The sequence below is a fragment of the Vanacampus margaritifer genome, chromosome 10, assembly GCF_051991255.1.
Source record: "Vanacampus margaritifer isolate UIUO_Vmar chromosome 10, RoL_Vmar_1.0, whole genome shotgun sequence".
Taxonomy (NCBI): Eukaryota; Metazoa; Chordata; class Actinopteri; order Syngnathiformes; family Syngnathidae; genus Vanacampus; species Vanacampus margaritifer.
Genome location: NC_135441.1, coordinates 8,465,223 through 8,491,916, shown reverse-complemented (window position 1 = coordinate 8,491,916; position 26,694 = coordinate 8,465,223). Strand labels below are relative to the sequence as shown.

General features: G+C 38.3%; 2 protein-coding genes across 4 annotated transcripts; both read right to left on the bottom strand.

Annotated features, from left to right (window-relative positions):
- Nucleotides 1–1,450: 1,450 nt before the first annotated feature.
- On the bottom strand, nt 1,451–8,234 carry pdgfrl (platelet-derived growth factor receptor-like). The gene is made up of 6 exons (XM_077577728.1): nt 7,776–8,234; nt 6,152–6,425; nt 5,188–5,339; nt 4,820–5,113; nt 4,603–4,739; nt 1,451–1,739 (listed from the first exon to the last, which is right to left on the bottom strand). The coding sequence occupies exons 1-6, from the start codon at nt 7,828–7,830 to the stop codon at nt 1,551–1,553; spliced, it is 1,101 nt and encodes a 366-aa protein (XP_077433854.1). The 5' UTR covers nt 7,831–8,234; the 3' UTR covers nt 1,451–1,550.
- Nucleotides 8,235–9,287: 1,053 nt separating this feature from the next.
- slc7a2 (solute carrier family 7 member 2) lies at nt 9,288–23,310 on the bottom strand. Of its 3 annotated transcripts, XM_077577726.1 has the most exons (13): nt 23,043–23,310; nt 22,891–22,956; nt 20,934–21,311; nt 20,714–20,869; nt 18,951–19,116; nt 18,687–18,823; nt 18,276–18,498; nt 16,815–16,954; nt 14,249–14,351; nt 12,957–13,171; nt 12,638–12,804; nt 12,443–12,551; nt 9,288–10,838 (listed from the first exon to the last, which is right to left on the bottom strand). In XM_077577726.1, the coding sequence occupies exons 3-13, from the start codon at nt 21,301–21,303 to the stop codon at nt 10,699–10,701; spliced, it is 1,926 nt and encodes a 641-aa protein (XP_077433852.1). In that variant the 5' UTR covers nt 21,304–21,311; nt 22,891–22,956; nt 23,043–23,310; the 3' UTR covers nt 9,288–10,698. The 3 variants fall into 3 exon arrangements, with proteins under 3 accessions (XP_077433852.1, XP_077433851.1, XP_077433853.1); XM_077577725.1 differs by having other exon boundaries at nt 22,891–23,310; XM_077577727.1 differs by lacking the exon at nt 16,815–16,954 and adding an exon at nt 16,457–16,593 and having other exon boundaries at nt 22,891–23,310.
- Between the last annotated feature and the right edge of the window lie 3,384 nt (nt 23,311–26,694).

The window sequence follows — 26,694 nt, the reverse complement described above, 5'->3', positions numbered from 1 at the left end:
TTTTATTTATTTTTTTTGCAAGGAATATTTCAGGTGGGCACCTCTGTCAAGCCAAGGTGCTACTCATCAGGTTTCCATCCAAATGTTTCGACAGTTTTATGCGAGTTTTGTGAAAATGCGCAAAACGGACATGCGATTTATGCCCGTCTCCATCCGCTCTTCTTTTGCGATTATGCGCCGCGAGATGACGTTGCAGTGACAGAACTTTGGGACAATGGGGAGTTCCAGGTGGGAATCTTGTTTTTGACGGACTGAACAGAAGTAGTTTGTCTTGTTGGCTTCACTCCCGCATGTAAGTGAAGTGTGTCGTTACACTGAGAGCTGATGTTAATGAAGCCATCTAAAATCGCATTGTTTTTTTTAATTAATTATAAAAAGAATCGTGTTTCTCGTCTCCCCAAACATATCTTACTTTATCATCCGCCATTTATTGTGACTACAAACGTGCGTGTGACGTAGTATCGGTCAAAACATGCAACGTATATCCGGTCTTGTAGTCGCTTATTCGTTCCTTTTTTCGATACGCTTCAAAAACCACCCCTTCCAAGCGTAAAAACTTTTTTTTGCATTTCTGGCATTTCCATTCAGTTTCTTTTTCGCAATTCTTGAAAATTCGGATAAAAATAGGTGGATGGAAACCCACCCACTGACTAGCTAACTAGCTGATTGAGTGCCTGTGACCAAAAAACTTCTCTTTCATAAATGTGGTAATGGAATTGAGCTTCTGACCTTAGACTCGACCCTGGTGGACATCCTTGGAAAAGAAAAAAATATATATATATTTTTTAAATGTTTCTATTCAGTTTCTTGTTAAAGAGCAGCAAATAGCACATTGTACAGTTGGAGTTGTACATTCAAAGGTTTCGAGAAGTTCACCTGTAAAGTGTTTTAGGTTCATCCTGAAATTTCACCTGAAGGCTGAATACCTCCAACGTTTTGAGTGGAGTGTAAAAGTAACTTTTTTTTGGGGGGGGGGGGGGGCAGCAATAGCAATAGGGGGAAAAAATGCTTGTTCTTAATTTGGCATGAATATCTTGCTGTTTATTGGTAGTTGAAGCAGGTTACTTCTATCATTTCTATTTCCATTGTTTTAAAACACTCATTTTTGTTTGACTTGCTAATGAGTCTTGAGCTTTCTGTAGAAAGTCACTGTTGAGAAAGTCAGGGTGGAAGCAGCACTAAAACAAAACACGTTCTGGGCATGTGTAACACATTCCACATATGGAGCGTGTTAGAATGTCAGCCTGGCGAAGTTTTCAACTTGAAGCAGATTCTTCTGCTCGTGACTGGCTACAAGGCCACAGCAAAGCTCTTAATGCTGCCGTCGTCTTTTCTAGTGTCAAGCTTTTAGCATGAAGAAGCGCTGCAGATAACTATAAGTGCATTGTAATGTTGGAGGTGATGGGGAGCTGTATTGTCTTGTTAATTTGACTCATAATGTACTCAATCATTTAGCTTTTTAGCATTTTAATAGTGAGTCTTAAAAAAAAGAACAGAATGATTTTGCCTAATTGTGTGTTACCAATCAAGCAACGTAAGCAGAACAGGTGCTATTTGGACATGATGCTGGTCATCACCAGAGTCTCGCCATGCTTGTTCTTGGCCTTGCAGGAGTACTTTCCGAAATCGATGGTCTCCATATCATCCACGTCAAGGACGCTTTGCGTGATACGTGTCATTTGACCCCGCCCTCGATTGACCAGCCTCCATGAAGTTTGGATGTGAACAGGACGCCGGCCCTGAAAAAACAACAACGAATTTTTCCCAGTCATACGTTTTAAAAATACTGCACATGCGCCATGGAAAAGTATTTACCTCCTTCTAATATTCTTGTTTTTTGCAACTTTAATGTTTAAGATCATCAAACAAATCACACACGTCACTCACACACATACCTCAAGTTGTTTAGAAAAACAAAACAGTGAAGCTTTTTTAGGGGTGTCAGGTGATTAAAATTTTTAAATCGTTATTAATCGCATGACATCAATAGTTAACTCAGATTAATCACATAGTTTATATCTGTTCTAAATGTACAATTAAATATTTGTTTCCAAGTTTTCATACTCTTGTTAAAATAAAAGTGGGAAAAAATGTTAAACTAAGAAAAATATGGCTGCATCTTTTAGTAATTGATACCGTAATTTCATAGCAACTCATGAAATTGGGTTAAAGTTAAAAAGATGTACTGTACTGTAAAAAACGAGTGCAATATTGAACTGTGTTGAGGTTATTTTTCTGCCGCTAGATGGCATAATTGCATTTGTAAGACGTTGATGACAGCTCAGTGCATTTTTATTTTCATATTAAGAGCTATTGAATCTTTAACATGAAGTAACTTATGAAATTGTGCACATTATTAAAATTGTAAAATACAACTTGACCTCAGTCTCCACAAATATATGCATTATTATTAAATGTATTACTGCAAAATTTTGACGTGGACATGTTTGCTGCGATGCGACTGGAATTCTCCCAGTACAGGCTTTCCAAGTCAGGGACGGTCATTAATCCCGCATTTAAAAAAAATATTGGCATTAAATTAACTCAAAATGAATGCACTAATGTTGACACCGCTATTTTTTTTTTCCTCTTTGTTTACCTCCATGCTCCGTTTGATGTACTTACTCTGATTGACTGTTTACATGTATTTTTATTTTTACTTATTTATTTTAAACATCAGTCCGTGCCTGTGTGGCTTATGGTGAAAGTGACTAGTGACGCACCGAATATTCGGCCACTGAAAATTTTCCACCGAAAATGAGAAAAATATGCATTTTTGACAATTTGCCGAAATAAAATTGGAGCCGAAAAAATATGGCCGAAATAGGGTGTTTTGGTTAACGCAAGCAAAAAAAAAAACTGCTGCAAGCAAGCATATGTATGAATTAAACGCTGGGGTGAGCGTATCCCCTCACTGTTATTTCATGAGCAGTAGCCGAAAGCTAGCGTCTTGAGGCTAACTCGGTCATTGCTATCTCAAATAGCGGCGAGGAATAATGGCAATGGGACAAAGTGTTAACAGAAAGTAGTACCGTGATCTTCGTATGCGCGGAAGACAACACAAGGCAAGTGTGTGCGTTGGCAGCTACACGCTAGCTTACAGCGATCAAACATTTTTATTCTGCAACTGAAGTGTCATAGCAAATTGTTTGCTGCTGAAATGCAAATAAAGCCCCCGTTGAATAAGCAACACGGCACTCAGTTCCTTCATCTGTATTTATTTCACATGACTGAAGCGAGAACTGCGTTTTCAGCAGCGACCCAAATCAATTGAGGTTGACGAGTGACGACACTCCAAAAAAGTTAACAAAAGTAAAGCTTTATCTCCAGATTATAACGTCCAACAATGTGCAAGAAAAGCACTGTGTCGTGTGCTAACGACAACTTTATTTATCATAGAATAACAAACGCAATGATATGACACTGCACTGTGTGCTTACTGTATGCTTGTGGTTATTTTCATCCATCCAGCTCATTTATTTCTCAACCATTACTGTAGTAATATGTGTTGAAAATGTGGAGTGGACTGTAGCTAATGGTGAATCTGAGTGATATTAAACATTGCTTTTTATGTTGATACTTTTTTGAGGGGCGTTTCGGTCTTCGGGTAAGCGTTTCTCATTTTCAGTTTTTGTTTTTGGCCAAAAATTTTCATTTCAGTGCGTCCTTAGAAGTGACGTCAAAAGTCGAGCAGTATTTGGCTCACTACTGACGCCTAGAGGCTTGGCATGCTGCTAAATGAGCTTAAAAACGCACTTCTCCATTTTTGTGTGCGTTTATGTGGATGTGTTTTTTTAAACAAACAAGGCAGTGTGGACGGATTTTTTTTTCTACCAGGGAAGGGTGGAAATATTCAGTTTTAAAAATATCCTGCTACGTGTGTACAAAGCCTAAACACAAAATAGTATACATCTAAGCACCTTATGTACCCTTCTTGCAGAAGTTAGAGCTGCTACCTCTGTAGAAATGTTTGAATCTCCTTAAGCCTTACTTGCTTTTAGGTTAAACCAAACATAAGCCTGTCAGGTAAGCCACTTCCCGGAGACGTTGCTATGAAGAACTTAAATATTATGTTCTAAATTTAAGTAACTCATTCACTGCCATTGACGGCTATAGACGTAAAAAATTTATTTGAACTATTTTTTTCCACTTTTGTTAACAAGAGTATGAAAACATAGGAAAAAAATTATTGTACATTTAGAACAGATATAAAATTTGTGATTAATCACGAGTTAACTATTGAAGTCATGCAATTAATTACAATAAAAAATGTAATCGCCTGACGCGATTAAAAAGAAGAGAGAAAAGATTATTAAAAATTAGGGGCGTCGGGCGATTAAAATTTGTAATCGTAATTAATCGCATGACTTCACTAGTTAACTCACGATTAATCACACATTTTATATCTGTTCTAAATGTACAATAAAAAAAAATCTAGATTTTCATACTCTTGTTAACCAAAGTGGAAAAAAATGTTAAGCTAATAGAAATAGTTCAAATGAATTTTTGACGTCTATAGCCGTCAATGGCAGTGAATGAAATAATATCCTCAAAAGTGAATTGACTGATTCATTTGTTGTTTCCAGAAAGACTCTCTCTCACCTGTCCGGGATAAGACCAGGTGAAGCTTATGTCGACGTCCGGCTCCCCTATCACAGTACAGGTCACGTTAACGTTGTCGCCACCACTCGCCAGCTCAGAAGACGCCTTCAGGCTTACAAATGGTGGACCACTGGGGACTGTGGACAGCAGAATGAATGGTCAGGTACAGTTTGCCTCACAGCAGACATTCAATAAGCACACGCAAAGCCAGTTTTACCCTCAACATAGAGCAACTGATATTTAGTGGAGATCTGCGGTGTTCCTTTGGCCACAGCCTTGCAGTAGAACACCCCCTGATACTCCAGGCCGGGGGTCTGCAGGACGAAACCCTTAGCGGGGTCATAGGTCACCAAGGTCTCATTGGCAGGAATCTCCTCAGCCGGAACTTCTCTGTGCAGCGACACCTTGGCCTGCGGAGTGGTCACGCGACACGGCACCGCGGCCGGCTTGTCTGGCCGCAGGTATACAATCTGGAAGTGGATGTCCGATGGGACGAAGAGGTTGTCCTTATCTGTAAGAAAAGTCCGGCGTTGATTAAAGTGATTTGCTGCACATTGACATTACAAAAGCTGTATGTTCACTCACCTGCAAAATAAATGTGGGAGGCATACACATGTTCGTGGTCCTTTTGGCACTCACGACCGTCGCACACGATCACCCAGCAACTGTACTGTCCCGTGTCGGCAGCTGAGGGCGACGTCAGGATGAGCTGACTATACTTGTCGCTCTGTACGATGCTGGAGGTGGAAAGGAGAGAAAGTATGGGAAGTCATTTGAGTATTGTTTTGATATCTATATTGAGGTCCGTGGACAAAGGACGAATATCCTGGACCTTGAGATGGATATCGAAAAAATGGTCATACAGCTTTCCGTAAGAAAGCCACATCAATTTGTCAGTGGTACATGCCATGCAGGGGTTTGTCTTTACATGACTGTCCATCTGGCTCCTTCTTACTGGGCTTAGGTTGCCTGAGGCATTCGCTTAAGCAGGTCATCCACTCTTGGGAAATTCCATTACATTTTTGTCAGCTAAAATGGTTCCGAAAAACAAATTGAGGTACACAGAAATGGCCAGCATAAAGCTTAGACGGATTATGTTTTATTTTCATAAAGGCGGTATTTTTTGGGGGGCGGATACAGTTCTTGTATTGGGTCTCATTATATTGTGCCAGTATACCTATAAGTCAACCCCCCCCAAAACAATTCTTAACAATAACATATTCTATGCAGCGTCAGTAGTCTAAATATGTTTATAACCAATCACAGATGATCTGTTTTCTGAAGGTGAGCTGTGATTGGTAATTGCCTGAGCAACATTGATGTCATCTTCAGTCGACAGTAAGTGGCAAAATGGCCGCCGCCTGAGATGGATAAAAATGGCTGGATTTTGCTTCATGACTCATATTCCACAAATTTAATATTCATAAGAATGTCATAGACTAGTGAGGTCACATATAACATGTTATTGTCAAGAAATCTTTAAGGTTGACTTCCCCTTTAAAGCTACATTCCAAAGCCAAAGCTATCCACGAATGCGCTTGCTGATCACCTGAGACGAGAGTCGTTGAAGGTGTCCAGGTAGGTGGGGTAAGACCACCCGATGTTGCTGCCTTTGCATCGAAGCTCCATGTTATTCCCGGGGGCCAGAACCGTGCTCTGGCTCAGACGCAGGAAACGGCCCTTTTCCAACACCTGTGTCAGCAGACTGTGGCTTCTCGCACCTCCCTCCTTCACTTTGGGGTGACGTATCTTCCCCCGTTTCCCTCCTGGTCTAATGCGGTTCTCCCCTGAATCTTTTCTTCTCTTGGCTTGCTGGCAGGAGCCTTTAAAAAATAATTTGTGGATAGCTGACGTAAAGACCCTGTAAAGTGATTTTACTCATTTGTTTGTAAATACATTAAATATCGTCGACATAACTATTGTACCTTGCACAGATTTGAGAAACCCTGTGCCAGATGTAGCAAAGCAGCCCCAAAACAGAGCCTCTTCCATGTTTCACTGTTGGGACAGTGTTCCTTTTTTGGTATGCTTCATTTTTGTTTTTGGGGCAACACACTGCATGCTGCGCTCCAAGCAATGTCTTTTTCAGAGGCATCCCATCTCAAGACATTAGACTAGACTAGACTGGCCTGCCAGCAGTCCAGACCGGTCTCTCATTGAGAATGTGTGGTGCCTTATGAAGTGCAAAGTATGACAATGGAGACCCTGAAGTGTTGAGCAGTGTTGAAGTTGTTCATCAAGAGAGAATGGGAAAGAATTTCTCTTACAAAGTTTCAATTATTAGTGTCCTAGAGAAGCTGTACTACAGATGTAAACATTTCAAAAACAAGCTTCTGATTGGTTTATATTATAACATAGTGTGCTAGAGGTGTCACTAAATATAGCGACAAAGTTGTTAAGTTGCCAACTCTGTCCAGTTTGTCAGAAAACATAATCTGTACTTAACATTTCCATTAGACAGAAACATACCTCAAAACGGCATGACAAGTGGATATATGTGTTCTGTAATTCTTTTACCTTTGAGTTTTTATTAAGGCGCATGGGAATTGTTATCGCTAATTGGGGGGGATACACAATAGTTTTCTTTTAAGACAAATGTCCATTATTGTAAATTCATAAAAAGAGGGTCACACTGGTTTCCAAGCTGCTACTCTGTTGTTGTTGTTGTTTTTAGTTTGCAGCAGCTGTAATAACATCTGAGCAGGATGTTTGAAATCTTTTTTATTTTTTTTCCTGTCACATGTGTCCAGCTTCACTCTCACTTTTGATGCTCAATGCTGTTAATTTTATTCCCAGTGAGCAATGAACTAAACCTACCAAAACAATCTTTATTAGAGTGAGGAGTGTTACGTGTTTTATTCTTCATTAAATAATGAAGGACAGCTGCTAGCAAAGGCAGGATTGTCAAAAACCTACAAACTCAGAAAACAGGCTGCATGTGTGATTGTACAAAATGTGCTCACAACAAGCCAATAAAAGTAGCTGTGAAAAGCAAACAAGCATTTGGGAAACATGCCAACACCAAAAATGAGCTTTCGAGCCAACATCACAATTCCAAACTTCAGAACTTTGAGACAGATGTGATAAGCACCATGTTATCATGCTACCGCCAATTCCTCATGACACAAACACATGTAAATCAATTGCATTGAGGCAAATGTTGGAGCACTTACCATGTTGGAGCGCCACCCAAAAGAGTGCCAGGCAAAGCACAACACAGAGCTTCATGATGTGCTGGATGTTGGAACCTAAGGCTGTGCAGGGCGAACGCAGGCTTTTAAAGGGGCTTCAGGGTGGGAATGGAGGTCAGATTCGGAGGTTTGCCGGAACACTGCAGGCTCCAGCTACTCTCTTCAGCTTTCTAGCTCCATCCCTCCTTGAGAGTGAGAGGGAAAGAAAAGTCGGACAAAACTCAGGGAATTTGAGACTACTCACACTGCTCGCTTGGATCTGCTGAGTCAAATGTTCTTCAACGACCTCTGCTGGCCAAGAGCATGCATGACATCTGCCAGCTGTGCTTTTCATCCTGTTTTTACTTTTCTTCATCATTACGTGGATGGCGTTCGTTTTGTACATGGCTAATGGCAATCCACTGGGCTGGTGTGCAGTGAGGCGCTGATAATTCATATTTACACCTTTATGAGACAAATGAAACCAATGTATTTGCCATTAAATTATCAGCCTGACATTTAAAACTGGTAAAATTGTATTTTTGGTGTTGGCAATAGTTTAGATTTGAGGGATTAAAAAAACTTACTTTATTTATACGTAATATTCCTTGTTGGCTTTTATTTGGAGCAAAATTTTAGAATGCAGCATACTTGCCTTATGAAATGAACATGCGCAGTGAGATGGACTGTGTTGTGTTTTTCAGCAACTAAAGACATAATATTTGCTTTACATGAAAAAAAAAAAAGTTGGTAAATGAAAATGGTAGCCCATCTATGTCAGGCGAAATCCTCTCTGCCTCACATCGTGCTTTTACTTGTTGTTTTATGTGATCAACAAAACTATACAATGACAATATTACAATTATGAATGTTAATTACACTATTGCCTGATTATGGAAACTTCAAGTGCAAGTTAAAAGTATCTGATTATATTAAAGACAGGCACTCCTCTGATGTAGTACTGTAATTCTACCAATAGAAAGTGCTGTTGCCCTGTGCTACTATGCATTTAGTGAGGGACAAGCTGAAGTGAGGCTGGCTGCGGGTTGCTGCTCTTTACTCTTCCTCTGGCCTATGTATTGGAACAGGGAACAGGCAAATTCAGCCATCATCATTGCATTAAAAAAGAAAATCAATATGAAGCACAGACTAGAGAACAAAAAGTGAAAAGAAAAAAATATATGGGTTATTCATTTTTTACTCTTCACAGTTGAGGCCATCCATCCATCCATTTTCTGAACCGCTTACTCTATTTCCATCTCATGACCGTACATCCCTGTGTGGCATCTACTGGTTTTAGTATTCTTACCAAAAAAGGTACAGACTTGAAAAGCTGGAAACTGTATGAACGTCAACAAGCGGATGCACAGGTTTTTGTGTGTGGTTTTCTGGATATAGTGTCTTTCTGATACACAGTTTAAAAGGCAAGAGGAAAGCTTGTATAAAATAAACCCTGCTTCTGGCTCATTAATACCCAATCCTATGAAGGCTGCATAAAGACAACAATTTCAGATATGGGGGAAACATACAATTTTATAAAGGCTGTATTAGTATACAGTATTAAAGCCCAGTTTGCCATAGTGTGATTAAAAAAAAATCCAACACACAAAATTTCTCTAGGACATGATAATAATAATTTCTGGACTATAAGGTGCACTTGACCATAAGCCGCGCTAGCTCAATTGAGGGAATACTAGAGTTTGTTACACATATAAGCTGCACTCGACTGTAAGCCGCAGGTGTTTTAATGTTATTGCCCCGGGTTCCCGCTACTTTCTTTTCCATAATGAGGGCGTAAATTGTCTTGCTCTCGTTCTGTCTCTCCTACTGTATTTGGGCTCACTTGGTTTGTTTTGCTCTGCCTGAGGCTCTTGCGCTTCTTTTATAGTGCGCCCCCTTGTGATCTGATGGATAAGCCGCACCTTTGTATTAGCCGCAGGGTCGAATGCAAGTGAAAAAAGTAGCGGCTTATAGTCCAGAAATGACTGTAATTCATTCAGACTGTAACAGTTGAAACATACATAAAGGTTGCTAAATGAGACTTAGTGACAGCAGCAAAGAATAAGGAATTGTTACATAACACTAAATGTAGCTTGTCTCTTTTTTCTCTGGTAATTAACTAAAGCAACAAATAAATGCCTACTAAAATAAGACAATCTATCAATCTAAACATTTTTGTATTTGTAGAGACGTAATCATGTGAAACAATCGTGATGAAAATCCATCTACATTTTAGATATAAAATTGCTTTGTGCAAATAGAAAGAAAATAAAAGTGCTTTAAACTACACTCACTGATCACAACATTAGGCACACCTGGACAATGATATGTAATCAAAGAGCTGTATAAAATAATTTGAATGCGCAAAGATACTCATGTTGAGTTTGGTTAGGCACTGTCAGGGGTAAGCGGCATCCCATTAATATTTTTTGTGGTTGTATTTTGCAGTAGTGTCTCTACACAGTGCAGGTGTATATAACGTTGTGGCACATAGCACATAATTGGTGTAACACAGGCTTAAAAAATACACTTACACCATTAAATGAAGAGAGGAATTCAAAAAAAAAAAGTTTTGCAAAGACAATCTGCTTATAATGAGAACCTAAATGCGTAACAAGTAACGTCCAAACTAAAAAATATCTCCGTCTTACACCAACTGCGTCACTCTGAGGGAAGTCACTCTCCAGTGTGTTACCTGTCCTTTCCATTGTGCCCTAAACACAACAGTTTGTGTGGTCCACCACATTGAAAGAGCTCAGCTGAGAGCAGCCCCTCGTCCTATGACCACTGACACACAAAAAAATACTGACATGGCTTTCATAGACTGAATGTAGCGAGGCCCACGTTGATGAAGCTGTTAATACAAGTTCCTGAAGGCATAGCTGCTGCATGTGTTTCGCCTCAGTCTCTTAGCACTGGCGTAACCTTAAAACTGACTGGTCTTCTCTGGGCAGATGAACGTCTCCTGTTGCTTCTCGCCTGCATTGGAGCCAGTCTGCTTGCTCTGGAGAAAGCGCTGGCGCTCCACACTGTGCCACATGCCATAACCGAAGTAGATCAAGAAGCCTGAAAGAAGTAAACGGATGGAGAAAATGACATTACTAATTGGTAAAGGCTAAGAAGCTGCTTAGTGCCTCATAACCACTAGGGGGCCCACAAGTTAACTGACAGTTAAAAGAGCCTTTATTTTTTAGCTATCATTGATGAAGGACATTGACATTCCGATTTTTCTCAAAGGAGAAATCAAGACAAAAATGTTTTTTTTTTTTACAATAATATGTTCTATGTTGCCCCACAAGTCTAAACACCCTAATTTATTTCCCCTAAAGCTTTTGCACATTTTAACATGATTTTATTTAGTCCAAAATTTTCCAACTTCAAATACTTTTTTTTTTTTACAAGACATTTTTGTTGTATTACTTTAGGTACTTTTGCTCAGTTACATCATCATTTATATATGTGGGTAGATGATGGTGCAGCTTTTTAATCTCCCCGCAAAAAAACAAAAACATGACAGTTTTACTGTGATCAAATAGCATACTGTTTTTTTAGCATACCACTTATCAAATGGAATGTGTTTCAAATGAAGCCCAGTCCTGCTCCATTGCGTTTATTGCTTGAGGACTGGAAGATGTCATTCAGATAAAAATCTAATCTTATTCAACATTCTTCTTTGGATGTCAAATCCAAATATATTCAGTCTCATAAAAACATAAAGTAAGTCTCCAACTGATAACTACATTCTAAAAACTACATGGTAACTACAGTAATTTCTGGACTACAAGCTGCAACTTTTTTCACTTGATTTCGACCCTGCGGCTAATACAAAGGTGCGGCTTATCTATCAGATCACAAGGGGGCGCAAAGAAAGCTCAAGAGCGTCAGGCAGAGCAAAACAAACCAAGTGAGCCCAAATACAGTAGGAGAGACAGAACGACAGCGAGACAATTTGCGCCCTCATTATGGAAAAGAAAGTAGCGGGAACCCGGGGCAATAACATTAAAACACCTGCGGCTTACAGTCGGATGTGGCTTATATGTGTAACAAACTCGAGTATTACCCCAAATTTAGCTAGCGCTGCTTATTCAGGTGTGCCTTGTAGTCCAGATATTACTGTAGTTTTAATTGGATTTAGAGCAAGGATTAGGTTAGGTTAGTTTTTATTAGTTTTCATATTTTTGAAAATGTTTCATTTTAATTAAGTTCTTATTAGTTTTAGTATTCATTTTAGTTGTTGTTTTTTCTAAACTATATGGAGATTTTGTTGAGTGCATGATTTTGAATTGTTGGAGGGGAAAAAGGTCACTAAGTATTGCGTAATAAAGTAAACTACAATTCTCAAACATTCTCAAACTGTTTGACAAATCTACTGTACTTCTTCACGGATGTAAAACAAACCCATTTAAATAAATAAAAAATAATAAAAATAAAATAAACCCTGTATGATATTAATTGACAATCACGAAAACAAAGGCCATTTTTGCTATAATTATAGTTGCTTTTGATTAGTTTTATAAATGGAAAATCTAGTTTCAGTAAGTTCTCTCTCTCTCTTTTTTTTTAAAGCATTTTCATTTTTATTTTATTTTGCCAACGACATCCCCCCCCCCCCCCCCAATTTTATCGTTAGCTATCACGATAATATCCTTGCTTTGTATTAAGAGACTTACCTAGCGCCATCCACACAGAAAAACGTATCCAGGTGTCTCCACTCAATTGAACCATGAGGTAAATATTAACAAATATGCTCAGAATAGGCAGAAATGGCAAAAGGGGAACCTGTTGTGATAGACACACATGCACACAATAACTGTAAGCTTTTGTGATCAACAACATTAGTCTATAAATCCAGACGTCTTGTATACCATGAAGGAAACCTTCTGAGTGGTCTGCGGCTGTCTGCAGATGATGACGACGCAACTGCCAAAGACCAGGAGGCAGGCAGACAGTGACGCAAGGATCCATATTTGTATACCAATGATGGAGTCGATGTGGTAAGTGGTCAGATAGCTGATCACGCAAACCAGCAGCACTGCGTTTGGACAAAAAACACACATGCAAACATTTCATTCTGTGGCTAACTAGAGTATATCCTCGTTTTGTGAAAAATGAAATGAGCAATTGCAGTAATCTTATCTCCTCTTTGATAACATCAAATAGATGATAACATACAATTTGCCTCACCGAGCACACAAATTGCAATGTTGACCGCACTGGATGAATACTCGGAGGGTGACGGAGGTGGGTGCAGAACCGCCTGCAGAACCGAGTCTTCTGATTTTAGCGTGTTGAGGTGCGACTCGGATTCGGTCAATTCAGACTCGCCCTCCTCAGAGGACGGACAGTCCCTTTTACAGCCGCCTCCTCTTCGATGCTCTAAAATGCCATCTGGCTGATACCTGAAGGTGAAAAATTATTAGATCTGTTGAAAAATGTCAAAATGACACTTAGCAATAGATGGAAATAAGAGGTGTCAAAATTAGTGCATTAATTTTGAGTTAATTTCTTAAAAAAAAGTTCCTTTAACGCCACAAATTTTAGAAAGCCTGTACTTGGGTAATTCAAGTAGCAGACACATCCACGTCAAAATTTAGCAGTAATAAATTTAATAATAATGAATATATTTGTGGAGACTTGGGCCAAGTTGTATTTTACAATTTTAATAATGTGCACAATTTCATAAGTTACTTCATGTTAAAGATTCAATAGCTCTTAATATGAAAAGAAAATGCACAGAGCTGTCACCAATGCCTTACAAATGCAATTATGGCATCTAGTGGCAGAAAAATGACCTCAACACAAATCAATGTCACAAAGTATAGTACATCTTTTTAATTTTAACTCAATTTTATGAATTATGAAATTACTGTATCAATTACTAAAAGATGCAGCCATATTTCTATTAGTTTAACATTTTTTCCATTTATGTTAACAAGAGTATGAAAACTTCGGAAAAAAAACATTTTATCGTACATGTACATGATACTTTTTATCTTCTTTTTTTTTTTACTTTTGCCTTCATAGAAACGGATAGTAAACATTACACAGTGCAAACATGAGCTTTACAGGTTGCGTTTGATTGGCCGACACGCCAGGTTGTACTCTGCCCCTTGCCCAGAGTCAGCTGGGACAGCTGCCAGCTTATCAGTGAACTTAATGACGACAAGTGGAGGAGTGTGTGATTGGCAGGCCTGATCAAAACACAAACCTAAAAGCATGCGTAATGTAGAAAACATGTGATAACAATATTTAAGGTGGCAATTTTAAATTAGAGTAAGAAAATATTGATATACATTTACTGTATAAGTCAGCAATGGGCAACTGAGCCATATACAAGAGAGTCAGACCATTCATATTTACTTCTCTTACATCTCAAGTTGCACTTTAAGGCATAATCATACCTGTGGCTTGTCAAGCAGAAAAAAATGTTGCTAAAATAACACGTTTGTTGTTGTTTACATTGCAAATGTACCCACCTGAGAATCAGTACACAAACAGCAACCAGTGAGTAGGCCAGCAGGGTTCCAATAGACATCATGTCAACCAAAGCTTTCAGGTCAAACAGGAAAGCCATGACGGCTATACAGCAAGCAAAGAAAACACAGTTAGTGCATTCCACGTAAAAGGCATGCATACCAAACACATACCAACAGCTGGACTTCTGCAAACTCAATCTTTTCACCAAAACAGATGGCACCAAATTATACCAAACACTTAGATCCAACAAAACCATATACATTTGCAGGCATAGTTCATCATGCAGACATTTCCATAACAAAAATAGTCAAATATTTCCGTCAGCTGATAAAACAGCAGGCATCATCTCCATACTGAGTGTTGTTTGATGTGACACGGAGGTGCTGCTCACAGCTCCTGCTCTTGTGTCCCAGCAGCTGAGCACAGTGTGGAGTTGATCTCAGCTGGTCTTTGCAATAACACACTACATCAATCATAATAACACATATGCAGTGCTGCAGTTATTACTTAACACTATACCATGTTTATGTGGATGATTGTGTTCACGTGGATTCTTCTTAACTCATTCACTGCCATTGACGGCTATAGACGTCAAAAATCCATTTGAACATTTCTATAAATTTCACATTTTTTCCCCACTTTTGTTAACATGAGTATGAAAACATAGAAAACAATGTATTATACATGTAGAACAGATATAAATGTGTGATTAATCTTGAGTTTAAATAATTAGGTAATAAAACAAAAAAAGAAAATATTAAAAAATTTGAGGCGTCAGACGATTAATTTTTTTCATTGTAATTAATCGCATGAATTTAATAGTTAACTCATGACTAATCACATTTTATATTTGTTCTAAATGTACAATACATTTTTTTCTAGGTTTTCATACTCTTGTTTACGAAAGTGGGAAAAAAATGTGAAACTAATAGAAATACTGTAGTTCAAATGAATTTTTGACGTCTATAGCTGTCAATGGCAGTGAATGAGTTAAATCTGAATAATATCCGTTTTTTAAGGTTTTCCCCAAAGACAACTATGTATTTCCAGATTGTAGATAGAATCCTTTACAAAACACCCATGACGCTATATTTGTATAGACAGCAAGTGTGGTCGAGAGTAAAAACTGGCACATCTTGAGTTTTGTGCCAGCACAAGCCTCGAAAAGCTATGCTATGCAGGGCGCTTTGACTGACCAAGTGCATTTCTTTGGCATGCCTCCGGTGCACCTGACAATTTGGTGGCTGGAGGTAGACTAAACTTTACACCTGCTGGAACTATGTCTATGGTTTGGCGCAAGTAGTGCAATCATGCCATTTTGGTGATCTGATCTAGGGGAAGATAGATTCTGAGCTGTGTGAATGTGTGTGGTGGATGTCACCATATTTCATTCATGAATATGACAACGTGCATCGAACACACAGACACGTACAATCGGGGTGGAAGCTGGAAGGCACCAAGTGGCCACTTAACCCAGCGAAGATCTGTGATCAGCTTAGCCAACTTAACATCATGTGGCCATTATAGTCTGATTGCAGTTCCTCATAAATGTACTTTGCATTTGCACTTCAACCTCATGCATGGACTCTGGCAAATCAATTTCTAAGGACTGTGTGGCTCTCGCGAGCTGATTTTAACAAGAATGAGAGGAGCTGGTTCCTGCCTGTGAATCAAGTCAGCTGTGTTCACGCCCACCAACGCCACGTTGTGTGTCAGACTTGTGCTGAGAACAAATTGTCAAAAACACTTATGTCCATTTTTTTTATTTTTGGGGGGGATGTCTGCATTCAGTTGCATTTCCTAAACCTAAAAATGTAAAAAAAATAAAAATAAAAAAATAAAAATAAATAAAAAAAGACTATGTATATCTATCTATCTATCTATCTATCTATCTATCTATCTATCTATATATATATATATATATATATATATATATATATATATATATATATATATATATATATATATATATATACATATATATATATATATATATATATCAGGGCTGCTGGGAAATGGATGCAGAAAAAGACCAGAATGGTCATTTGACTTAAAAAAAAAAAACAACGTTTTCACATGCACTTCAGCAAACAATCACAAACTTGAACATGCAGCCATCACCACCGACACCGCGTGACGATTTAAAGCCAAACAAAGTCCACACCACAAGCCCGTGTAACAGGCTGTTCCTTGTCTTGGCTGCTTACCCGCGGTGGTACCTGCCGCCATGGTGGCAGCCACAGGCGACTGCCGCTTACTCACTTTGGACATAAATTTGAACAGAATGCCATCTCGTGCCATGGCAAAGAGAATGCGTGGTAGGGGAAACATGGCGCCCAACAGGCTATGGAGAAGAGGGTTCATGGTTAAGTGGAGAACACTGACGAAAAGGCACATTTCACCTGCACAACTGTGAAATCACGCATGTACAAAGAGGGACGATGGTAATGGTGGCTAAGGATTTGAATCAGAAATCGTGCAAATGGGTAGTTAAGGAGTTTTTGTTGTTGGGCAGCGTTTTTCACAGTTGATTGGTGGAGAAGCTTGATACTCCCTGGCTCTCACCTGCTACTATACCGGAGATCATAGTGGCAATAAGGGGGGTCTTCGTCTTAGGATTGATTCGGGCTAAGGCTTTGAAAAGCACCCCATCCTCTGCCATAGCATAGATTACACGAGGCATAGGGAAAATGGAGCCCAGTAGGCTGCATGAGACAGCAGACACATGCAAGACCAACACGTTAGTCAAGACGCCCAAAAGCGCGCACACACAATCACATCTTAAAAGCTTCACAGTAGGAGGGGGTGTGACTTTCTTTTCTGAAGGGTTATTGGCTGTACAAATCACAACAACTGGATTTTTTTTAAGAGGATATGATTTGATCCTCCAAGGAAAGTACTAATTGGTGCTATTTTTAGAACAGTCTTTCATTGTTTTAGATGTCACAACAGTTTGCGCTTGGAAACAACAACTATAAATGGAGCCAAAAAATGGGAAAAACTGCAAAAACAACTTGCTCTGTTGTAAAATTGGCAATGGCCAGATATTACCGCAAACACAAATAGTGTACCGTGGGAAAAGAGGTCAATTAAGCAATTAAATTTGGAAAAGAAAGAAAGAAAAGAATGCACATTACCGTACTGTATTACAAATAAACACAAACTATCAGCAAAGAAAGTCACTATACATATATATTAGGGGTGTCGGGTGATTAAAAAAAACATTTAATCACATGACTTCAATAGTAAAAACATGATTAATTAAATTTTTTATATCTGTTCTAAATCAACATTAAAATGTACAATAAAGTTTTCATGCTCGTTAACGTAAAAATGGAAAATATGGAAACTATGGCTGCATCTTTTAGTCATTGATACATTAATTTCATAATAATTCATGAAATTGAGTTAAAATTAAAAAGATGTACTGTACTGTAAAAAAAAAAAAAAAAAAAAAAGAGTGTGATAATGATTTGTGTTGATGTCATTTTCCCTGCCAGTAGATGGCATAATTGCATTTGTAAGACATTGGTGACAGCTCAGAGCATTTTTCTTTTCATATTAAGAGCTATGTAATCTTTAACATGAAGTAACTTGTGAAATTCTGCACATTTTTAAAATTGTAAAAAATAACTTTATCCCAGTCTCCACAAATATATTCATTATCATTGAATTTATTGCTGTTAAATATGCATTACTATTAAATTGCAACAGGAATTTCCCTAGTACAGGCTTTCCAAGTAAGGGGAGGTCATTAATCGTGCGTTAATAAAATTAGTGGCGTTAAAGGAACTTTAAATTAACACACTAATTTTGACACCCATAATATATATACACATATACAATCATTTGACATGAAAATATGATTGGCCATTTAGATTTATTTTTTTAATGCAATGCAGAAAAAAGAAGCCCCTTCACCCACAATATCCCAATTAGCAACGCATATTCCAATAGCAAGACTGGCAGCATGCACAATTATAAATATTTGTATCCCATCATTTTTTTTCAAAGTCAATTGCTTACCTGGTAGACAGGGCACATAATGAACCTACAGCGACCACATATTTGGCAGGGCTCCATCCGACATACTCAAAAGCCATGGGCAGGGGGCTTTTCTCATCCAACAGGTAGTAAGGCATCATGAGTGTGAGTGCGGCCGAAACACCAAAGTAGGCCAGGAAACACACAGTCAGTGACACCACAATGCCGATGGGAATGGCCCTCTGAGGGTTCCTCACCTCCTCACCTGCAGTGAGAAACAACCAAAACTACATCTATAGTAATCTTGTGACCAAACATGCTCATTGTGTGACAAGTTTGGCAATGTATGTAATGGTCTGAATCAAACATAAACTACATATCAAAAGAAGATAAAGCATTTCTTCCCAACCAATTCAACATGGAGGAATTTACAACCTGAGGTCGAGCTCATACCTGTAGTTGCGATGCAATCAAAGCCCACAAAAGCATAGAAGCAGGTGGCGGCTCCAGCTAACGTCCCACTGAAACCGTACGGCATGAATCCTCCAGCTCCATAATCACTGCTCACGTTGCCCACCACTGATAAGTTCCTAAAACAACAACACTGTCATTTCATCATAAATGGTACAAAGGACAGGGAACTGTGCATTATTTAAAAGAAAAAAACTATTTAAGAATATATAATAATGGCATTATTACTGGTAAAACTATAGTTACCTGGCCACTATGGTGACATTTACTAGAGATTCTTCAGTTATCTTCCAGTTGCTTGCATCTCCCTTGACAAAGCCAGAGATGATGACAAAGAGCAGTACAAGCACATTGATAGACGTGAAAACTTTATTGACCCAGGCTGACTCCTTCACCCCAAATGACAGCAGACCTGCATGAGCACAAACAGACAAATAACACACATTTAGAACAAAATGTTGCCATCTGGTATTTATTTATTTATTTATTTGAGTCTAATCCACGCTGCTAGTTTAGGCTTGGTTCAAATTAGGGGTGTGTTAAGGGGGAAAAAAGTGATGACCATTCTAAGAGCCCATAAATGTTATGCAACAGGGGTCAGAGACAATAATATTCTGTAAGGCTCTATATTCCTGGCAGTGACCCCAATTTTATTATTATTTTTTATTAGTTGAATGCTGAGGAGAATGTTTTACTGTAATATCATATTTTCCAGACTATTAGTCGCACAAGGCAAAATAATAATAACAACAATAATATAATAATAATCATCATCATTAAGAAAATAAAAAACAAATACAGTATATATATATATATATATGTGTGTGTGTGTGTTTTTTTTAAGTTGCATTGGACTATCAAAGTTTTTAGGGGAAATGTATTTTCAAAAACTGACACTAAGAACAGTAGAGCTCAGACTCCTACCCAAAATCCCCGTTGCCTAATCATGTTGACGGCAGTGAACGAATTCCGGTTAAATTAGAAATGTCTGCTTCCAACTACAGAAAAGTTATTCTATTTACTGTAGTTTAATGTCTTATTTCATAAAATTGAGTTAAAATAAAAAAGATGTACTATACTGTAAAAAACAAAAAACAAAAAAAAGTGATATTGATTTGTGTTGAGATCATTTTTTCTGCCACTAGATGGCATAATTGCATTTGTAAGACATTGGTGATAGCTCAATGCATTTTTCTTTTCATATTAAGTGCTATGCCCTGTAATTGGCTGGCAACCAGTTCAGAGTGTACACCGCCAACTGCCCAAAATTGGCTGAGATAGGCTCCAGCAGCCCCGCGACCCTTGTGAAGAATAAGCGGTTAAGAAAATGGATGGATAGTAATAGCTATAATAACAATTAATATAGCCAACCATAAAACAAAATGTAAAAAAAAAAAAAAGTATCATGTACATGTACAATAAAATGTACGATAAAATATATATTTTTGAAGTTTTCATACTCTTGTTAACATAAAAGTGTGTGGGGGAATCTTAAACTAATAGAAATATGGCTGCATCTTTTAGTAATTGATACAGTACTTTCATAATTCATAAAATTGAGTAAAAATTTTAAAAGATGTACTATACTGTGTGACATTGATTTGTGTTGAGGTAATTTTTCTGCCACTAGATGGCATAATTGCATTTGTAAAACATTGGTGACTGCTCAGTGCATTTTTCTTTTCATGTTAAGAGCTTATTATAAATTTCATAATAATTAAAAAATTATAAAATACAACTTGAGCCCAGTCTCCACAAATTATATGCATTATTGTTAAATTGATTACTGCTAAATTTTGACGTGAATGTATCTGTTGCGTTGGGATTGGAATTCCCCCAGTACAGGCTTTCCAAGTAAGGGGAGGTCATTAATCATGCGTTAATAAAATTAGTGGCGTTAAAGAAACTTTAAATGAACTCAAAATCAACGCACTAATTTTGACACCCCTAATATGAACTACTGGCATATGCCCAATACAAAGTGATCATCTTTTCTTTTTTTTTCTTACCAGACAGCAGCAGAATCAGACAGACTGCAAAGAAGTCAGGATATTGAGCCAGACCAGGAGAGTTCATGCTGAAGTACGTTTTACAAAATATTTCAATATGTCCTCCTGTAATTTCATCAAACGTTCCGCTCCAAGCACGAGCTACTGAGGAGGTACCTGTGACGGAAGAAAAACAGGAATTAGGATCAACACAGATGTCGGCGATGTGGCAGTAACTCACCAATCACATAGGAGAGAATCAGGTTCCAACCGGTGATAAAGGCCCATATCTCCCCGACAGTCACATAACTGTAAAGGTAAGCAGAGCCGGTCTTTGGGACGCGAGCTCCAAACTCAGCATAACAAAGGCCAGCCATGACAGAGGCCAGGGCAGCAATGAGGAAGGAGATGACTATGCTGGGTCCAGAGTCTCCCTTGGCTACTTCTCCGGCCAGGACATAGACACCCGCACCCAGAGTGCTGCCCACGCCGAGGGCGATCAAGTCCACAGTTCCCAGGCAACGACAAAGCTTGGAGTCCTCCAAACTGCTAAGGTCGACCAACTTTCGGCGCACCAGGGAACGGCCAAATGACAGGACCTGCTCTAGCATGTTGTCACCTGAAATTATGTAAGCAGTTAAAGCATGAATATTTGCACATTGATTTTCAGCGTGTTGAAAAGATCTTCCAGCTTTGATGCTGAAAGATCATTACCAAAACACACAAAGAATAAACTAGTGGTAGACCGATACGTTTTTTCAGGTTCGATACAGATACCAATTATAGTAGTCAAGGAGGCCGATAACCCATTTCATTTTTCGTAAAATAGAAAAATTTTTTTTTTAATAATTTTGTTTAAATGCCATTAAATATGTTTGTTAAAACAACTTATCAAATTTTCAACAATTTGAAGGTTTTTCTCTTGTAATTTTAAACATATAAAGAATAGACAGCTTTGTTTAAAACTGATAAAAAAAATTGCTGGGAGCTTCCCAGGTCATCACCATGTGATGAACTAAATAAAAAAAATAAGCATGTAAAAGGCTACCTAAAGTTTTCTACTGTTTTCCAAAAATTCAACCATAATTTCTTAATTTTAACAAAAAATTTAATTAAAGAAAAAAGTGTAGTGAGTTCCCAGTGTCAGCATAATCTTTTATAAGTAAAGTGGAAATTTAAATAAATTCATGAATGAAAAGTTCCTTGTATCTCACTGAGCGACAAATGCATGCGAATGAAGCTGATTTGGGTTTTTTGTCAGGGTTCATAAAAGGTTCCAAAAGATCTTCGCAGACAGTAAAAAATTGTCTGAACATGTACCAAATTTCTTTGCAACAAATCAAAACTGTCTGTGATTATCTTTCAAATCCGGATGAAAACCCCAAATCCCCTACATTCGCAAGCATTCACAGCTCAGTGAGATGCCAGCTTTATCAGCCTTCAGATTCGTAAAAAGGCTGGAACCGATAACCGGCCGGGCCAATAATCTTTTCATCCCGAGGAAACAAGGTGAGGCCATTGGGGGATTTGAAATGGCCCTCACCAGAAATGTCATACAGTTTGGAATACTGCCAAGGGGTATAGTGGGGTACCATTCATTGAGTGAGGATCCCATTAAAAATCAATTGTTTGGGGTTGTGGTGCAAACCGAACAATTCAAAGGACTGCATTCACTAATAAATGCATCATTATGACCCAGCAATCACATTCCAATATCGCTCAATAGAAATTACACTACACCGGACACAGAGAAACTGCATGTTCTTCTTCATTTATTATTACCAAAGTGTGGAACGGAAAAAGCTCCCTTACAATATCAAATTAGAAATTAAATATGTCTCCAATTAAAAAAAATAATAATAATAATTTTGCTTGAGGTGCTTTGAAGTCCTTTGTGGTATTTATAAATGAACCCAGATAACCAATTAAATAAATCCCCATTGGAGAACCATGAGAACTGGATTTTGGATGTGACAGCTCATTTCCATTATAATGTCTACATTGTGTTACGGTGCAACACAGTTTATGAAAATCGTAGACCGTAAAGAGCCCATTTAGTCTTTTTTTCCTTAAATTATTTGCTTTACAAATATTGTGCGTAGCTTTTTCCCTTTTCTTAAAAATGATGCGTCTAAGGAGCTCATCACACACAAAATAAGCACTATTTCTGACATATATCATCACAGATGTGTTCCTACCTTTAATAGGACTCAACAAGGATAGTCCAAAATTCTGATGAAAAAACGACAAGTATCAGAATGTTTCTGCATGGAAAAATGACAGGTCCATTCAAGTCAGACAGGTGATCTCTTGAGCTGCAGCCTAAAATTGTGACTGAATACTAATTCACCTCTCTGACTGTGCAAACTGCTGAGCAGGATTTTTTACTCCTCCCCTCTCTTCTCAGTATTCCTTCATAGGATCTGCCCCTGGGGAGAAATGTCCCCATTCCTCATTTCCATGCTTGTCATTTGGAATATTACCACAATGCAACAAAAGTTATTGCAAGCTACCGTTACACAGCAGAGGGAAAAACGCAGCAAACGTTGTTATAGTCGAAATAAAGGTTGTTCAAACCAAATGAGGCCAAAGCAGGCCCAGGTACAGATGCTTAGCAAGCACTGATAAGTAGTTAAGCAACTGGCATTGACAAACAATGTGTCAAACACTTGTGTTTACCTAGCGCCGGCAAGAGGAGTGCTGCTAAAAGCATAGCTGCTGATTGGTCACTGAAGGATGGATCAACTACATTAAAGGGGGTGGGTCGCCCTCCAAATAGATGACAGGTACAGTATTGCTCAATGATGTTCTATGAGCTATTGGACCCATGGATATGGATCAATATTCTGGCTCACAGGGTCACATCGGGAAAATAAAAATCTTGCAACTTCAGATGCGCATCAACAATTTTGAGCGGAGAAAATAATATTACGTTAGCAGAAGAAGTGTCAAGTAACAAAGTAAAAATACTTTATTACCTTACTTAAGTAGAAATTTGGGATATCTATACTTTATTGGAGTATATTGTAATTTCTACTGAAATATTTTTAAATCCTAATATCTACTGTAATACTTACTTATATTTGAGTAATATGGTTTGCAGGGACTATTTCTGCCAAAAACCTGCTCAAACCATTTTAGAGTGGGAAGGTGGCAGCTGGCCTCCAGAGACACCATCCGAGATACAGACCAGAGATCAAATCAAATGACAACAACCAAGCTCTCTCTGAGTTTGTCCATCCACTCGCAACTCATTCAGGCCACTCCTTGGCTGCATGGGCCACTTCTGTGTCATGATATATGGCTCGAAACCTTGTACCTCCAAAATGGTCAGGAGACCACATATTGCATTATCAAAGACACAAGCCATGTTCAACACTTTTAATTGAACAGGTTTGTTTGTTTTGTAAAATAAATAAATAAATAAATAACACCCGCATGTGTGGACTGATCAATTGTATAGCTCTTTTCTTAAATTTGTCAAATTGTGACTCATGAGGCTTCGACCTTATGCCAGCAAAACAGTGTTGCAGATAATATAACAGCATGGAAGGAAATGTTCACCCACATGTAAGACTCTGTTACCAGGGAACGGTTAGAAAGCAGCCCGCCACTCCACTTATTTCATTGTTGACTTGCACTAATTGTGTGAAGCCAATCGAATTCATTTGCCCACCAATGGCTGAGCTTCAAAAACGGGGATATGGTCAACAGACTGAGTGGTGTTTACCTTCGTACGCCGGGCTGCTCGCTCGAATTAACACTGGTGTCACCGGGAAATTCTTGAGTGAACTTTTACCTAGATGGTACACAACAACTCCAAATATTTAATGAAAAGAACACTAAAAACTTGTTTTTAGAGCAAAGTAGACACATGAACACATAACTACAGTTGAACTTACAAAATCAGACTCCCTATATGTGTTATGATTTAGAACCAACTAGAATTTGTTCAATATACTTTAAAGTGCAACTCAACCTTAAACATTTCTTGACTATAATATGTAATATTAGGGGTAATAATCTTTGAATGTCTCACGATTCGATTCGATTCCGATTTTTGGTTCTGCGATGCGATTAAGATTAAGAGCGATTTTTGCTTCAAAATGATTTGATTGACAATGATTTTGCTTCAATCTATAGATGTGCAAGGAATTGTAATGATCTACTCCAGTCTGACTCGCTAATGCTAATTAGCGCGCTACTCGCGGCACTTTTATCACTCAAAAGAACAGCTCCACGCTAAAAAAAAACTTTTATTGGAATAACTTGATCGTGACTTTTTCCTTTTACTCTCTAATGTGGCTACAACTTAACAGTGTACTAGACCGCGTGGAACCACACTGCCCCTAATTGGCCAACTCGTGTACAACATGAACAGCGCTCCCAATAAAAGCACATACAAACAAGGGCAAGACAGTATAAAATAATTTAAATAAAATTGATTTTGGGACATTTAAAATTGATTCTAAATCATACTAAATGAGAATCGCAATTCTTATGAGAATCGATTTTTTGGCGCACCTCTGTTATATGTGACCTCGCTACTAAACACGACCTTCTGATTAATATTACATTTTTGGAATATGAGTTATAAAGTAAAATCCACTCTTTTTATCCACCTCAGAGGGTGGCCATTTTGCCACTTGCTGTTGACTTAAGATGACATCACAGTTGCTCAGTGCTCAGGCAACGACCAATCCCAGCTCCAGTTTTCTGAAGCTGCGCTGTGATTGGTTGTTACCTGAGACCTATGCAACTGTGATGTCATCTTCAGTGGCAAAATGGCCGCCCACTGAGATGGATTAAAAAAAACTTGATTTTGCTGCCTAAGTCATATTCCAATAAAGCAATATCAACCAGAATACTATATGTAGACTAGTGGGGCTACATAGAACATATTCTTATAAAAGAATAAAAAAATAAAAATAAAAAATAAAAGGGTTTGACTATTATAGTGTATCTTTCCCAACACGATGGAAAGGCTAAAGAGTCAAACAACCTCATCTATGAAACTCAGTGGTGGTGGTGGTATTGTCATGGGTTGGGTTTACATGGCTTCATCTGAGACGGCCTTTATCTAATCTTCACTGATTGTCAAAGCATTGCCTGCGGGCTTCATCTGGCCTAATCTGTTCTTCAATCCGGCACACTCAGTATTATCAAGAGTCCTGTAATATTTGTTGCATAAATAGCTATCTTTTCTTTTTTTTCCCTCTCTAAAATTGGTTAGTAAAAAATGTTTTCCCACACTTGATATAACACACAAGTCTGCCAATTTAAAGGACCATGTGACCAAATCCTCTCTCTCTTGCAGCAAAATAATGAAACAAAAAACAAGCTGCCAAAAAACAAAGACATTTATTAGGGGCAAGACGTGTAAGATTTTTGAGTGACTTGCCGAATTGAGCTGCAAATTGGCTGTTGAAAATCAATGCTGAATCTGAATTTTTAAATTTGAGTCAGAATGGATTATAGCATATTGTAATCAGAGAGGAGTTTTTGGACGTCTATGTGGGAAGTATTTGCGTGTATGGGAGTATTTTGGCTGGCTATTGAGCATCAAAAGAGCTTAGCTGGGCAGTGTAACGCATTTGTCGTAATTTTGCTCTTGGCCTTTCACACTATCCTATCAACAAACAAAAGGGAGTGAAAACTTGGACCTGAAAGACAAGTTTGCTCAGCTCTAGCTAGGATGTGACTAGTAAAACACAACAGATGATGCACTTGTGACCAAAGGAGACAGCAGGCAAGACTCTGATACGATTGAATGAGGTAAATGAATGTGTCTTTGTAAACGTATGATGAAGATAAAGTGCTACAGAAGGGCATACATTTCCCATTTTGATCAAATTGGATTTTTCAGTTTTTGGGACTACGACATGTTTTTCTTAAGTACAATCAGTAATTGAATTGGTTAATGTCAAAACGAATAACCAGGAAGCGCAAGAGAGTTAAGGTCATGGTTGAGATGGCTCAGCTGACTTACAGCAAGGGGCTGT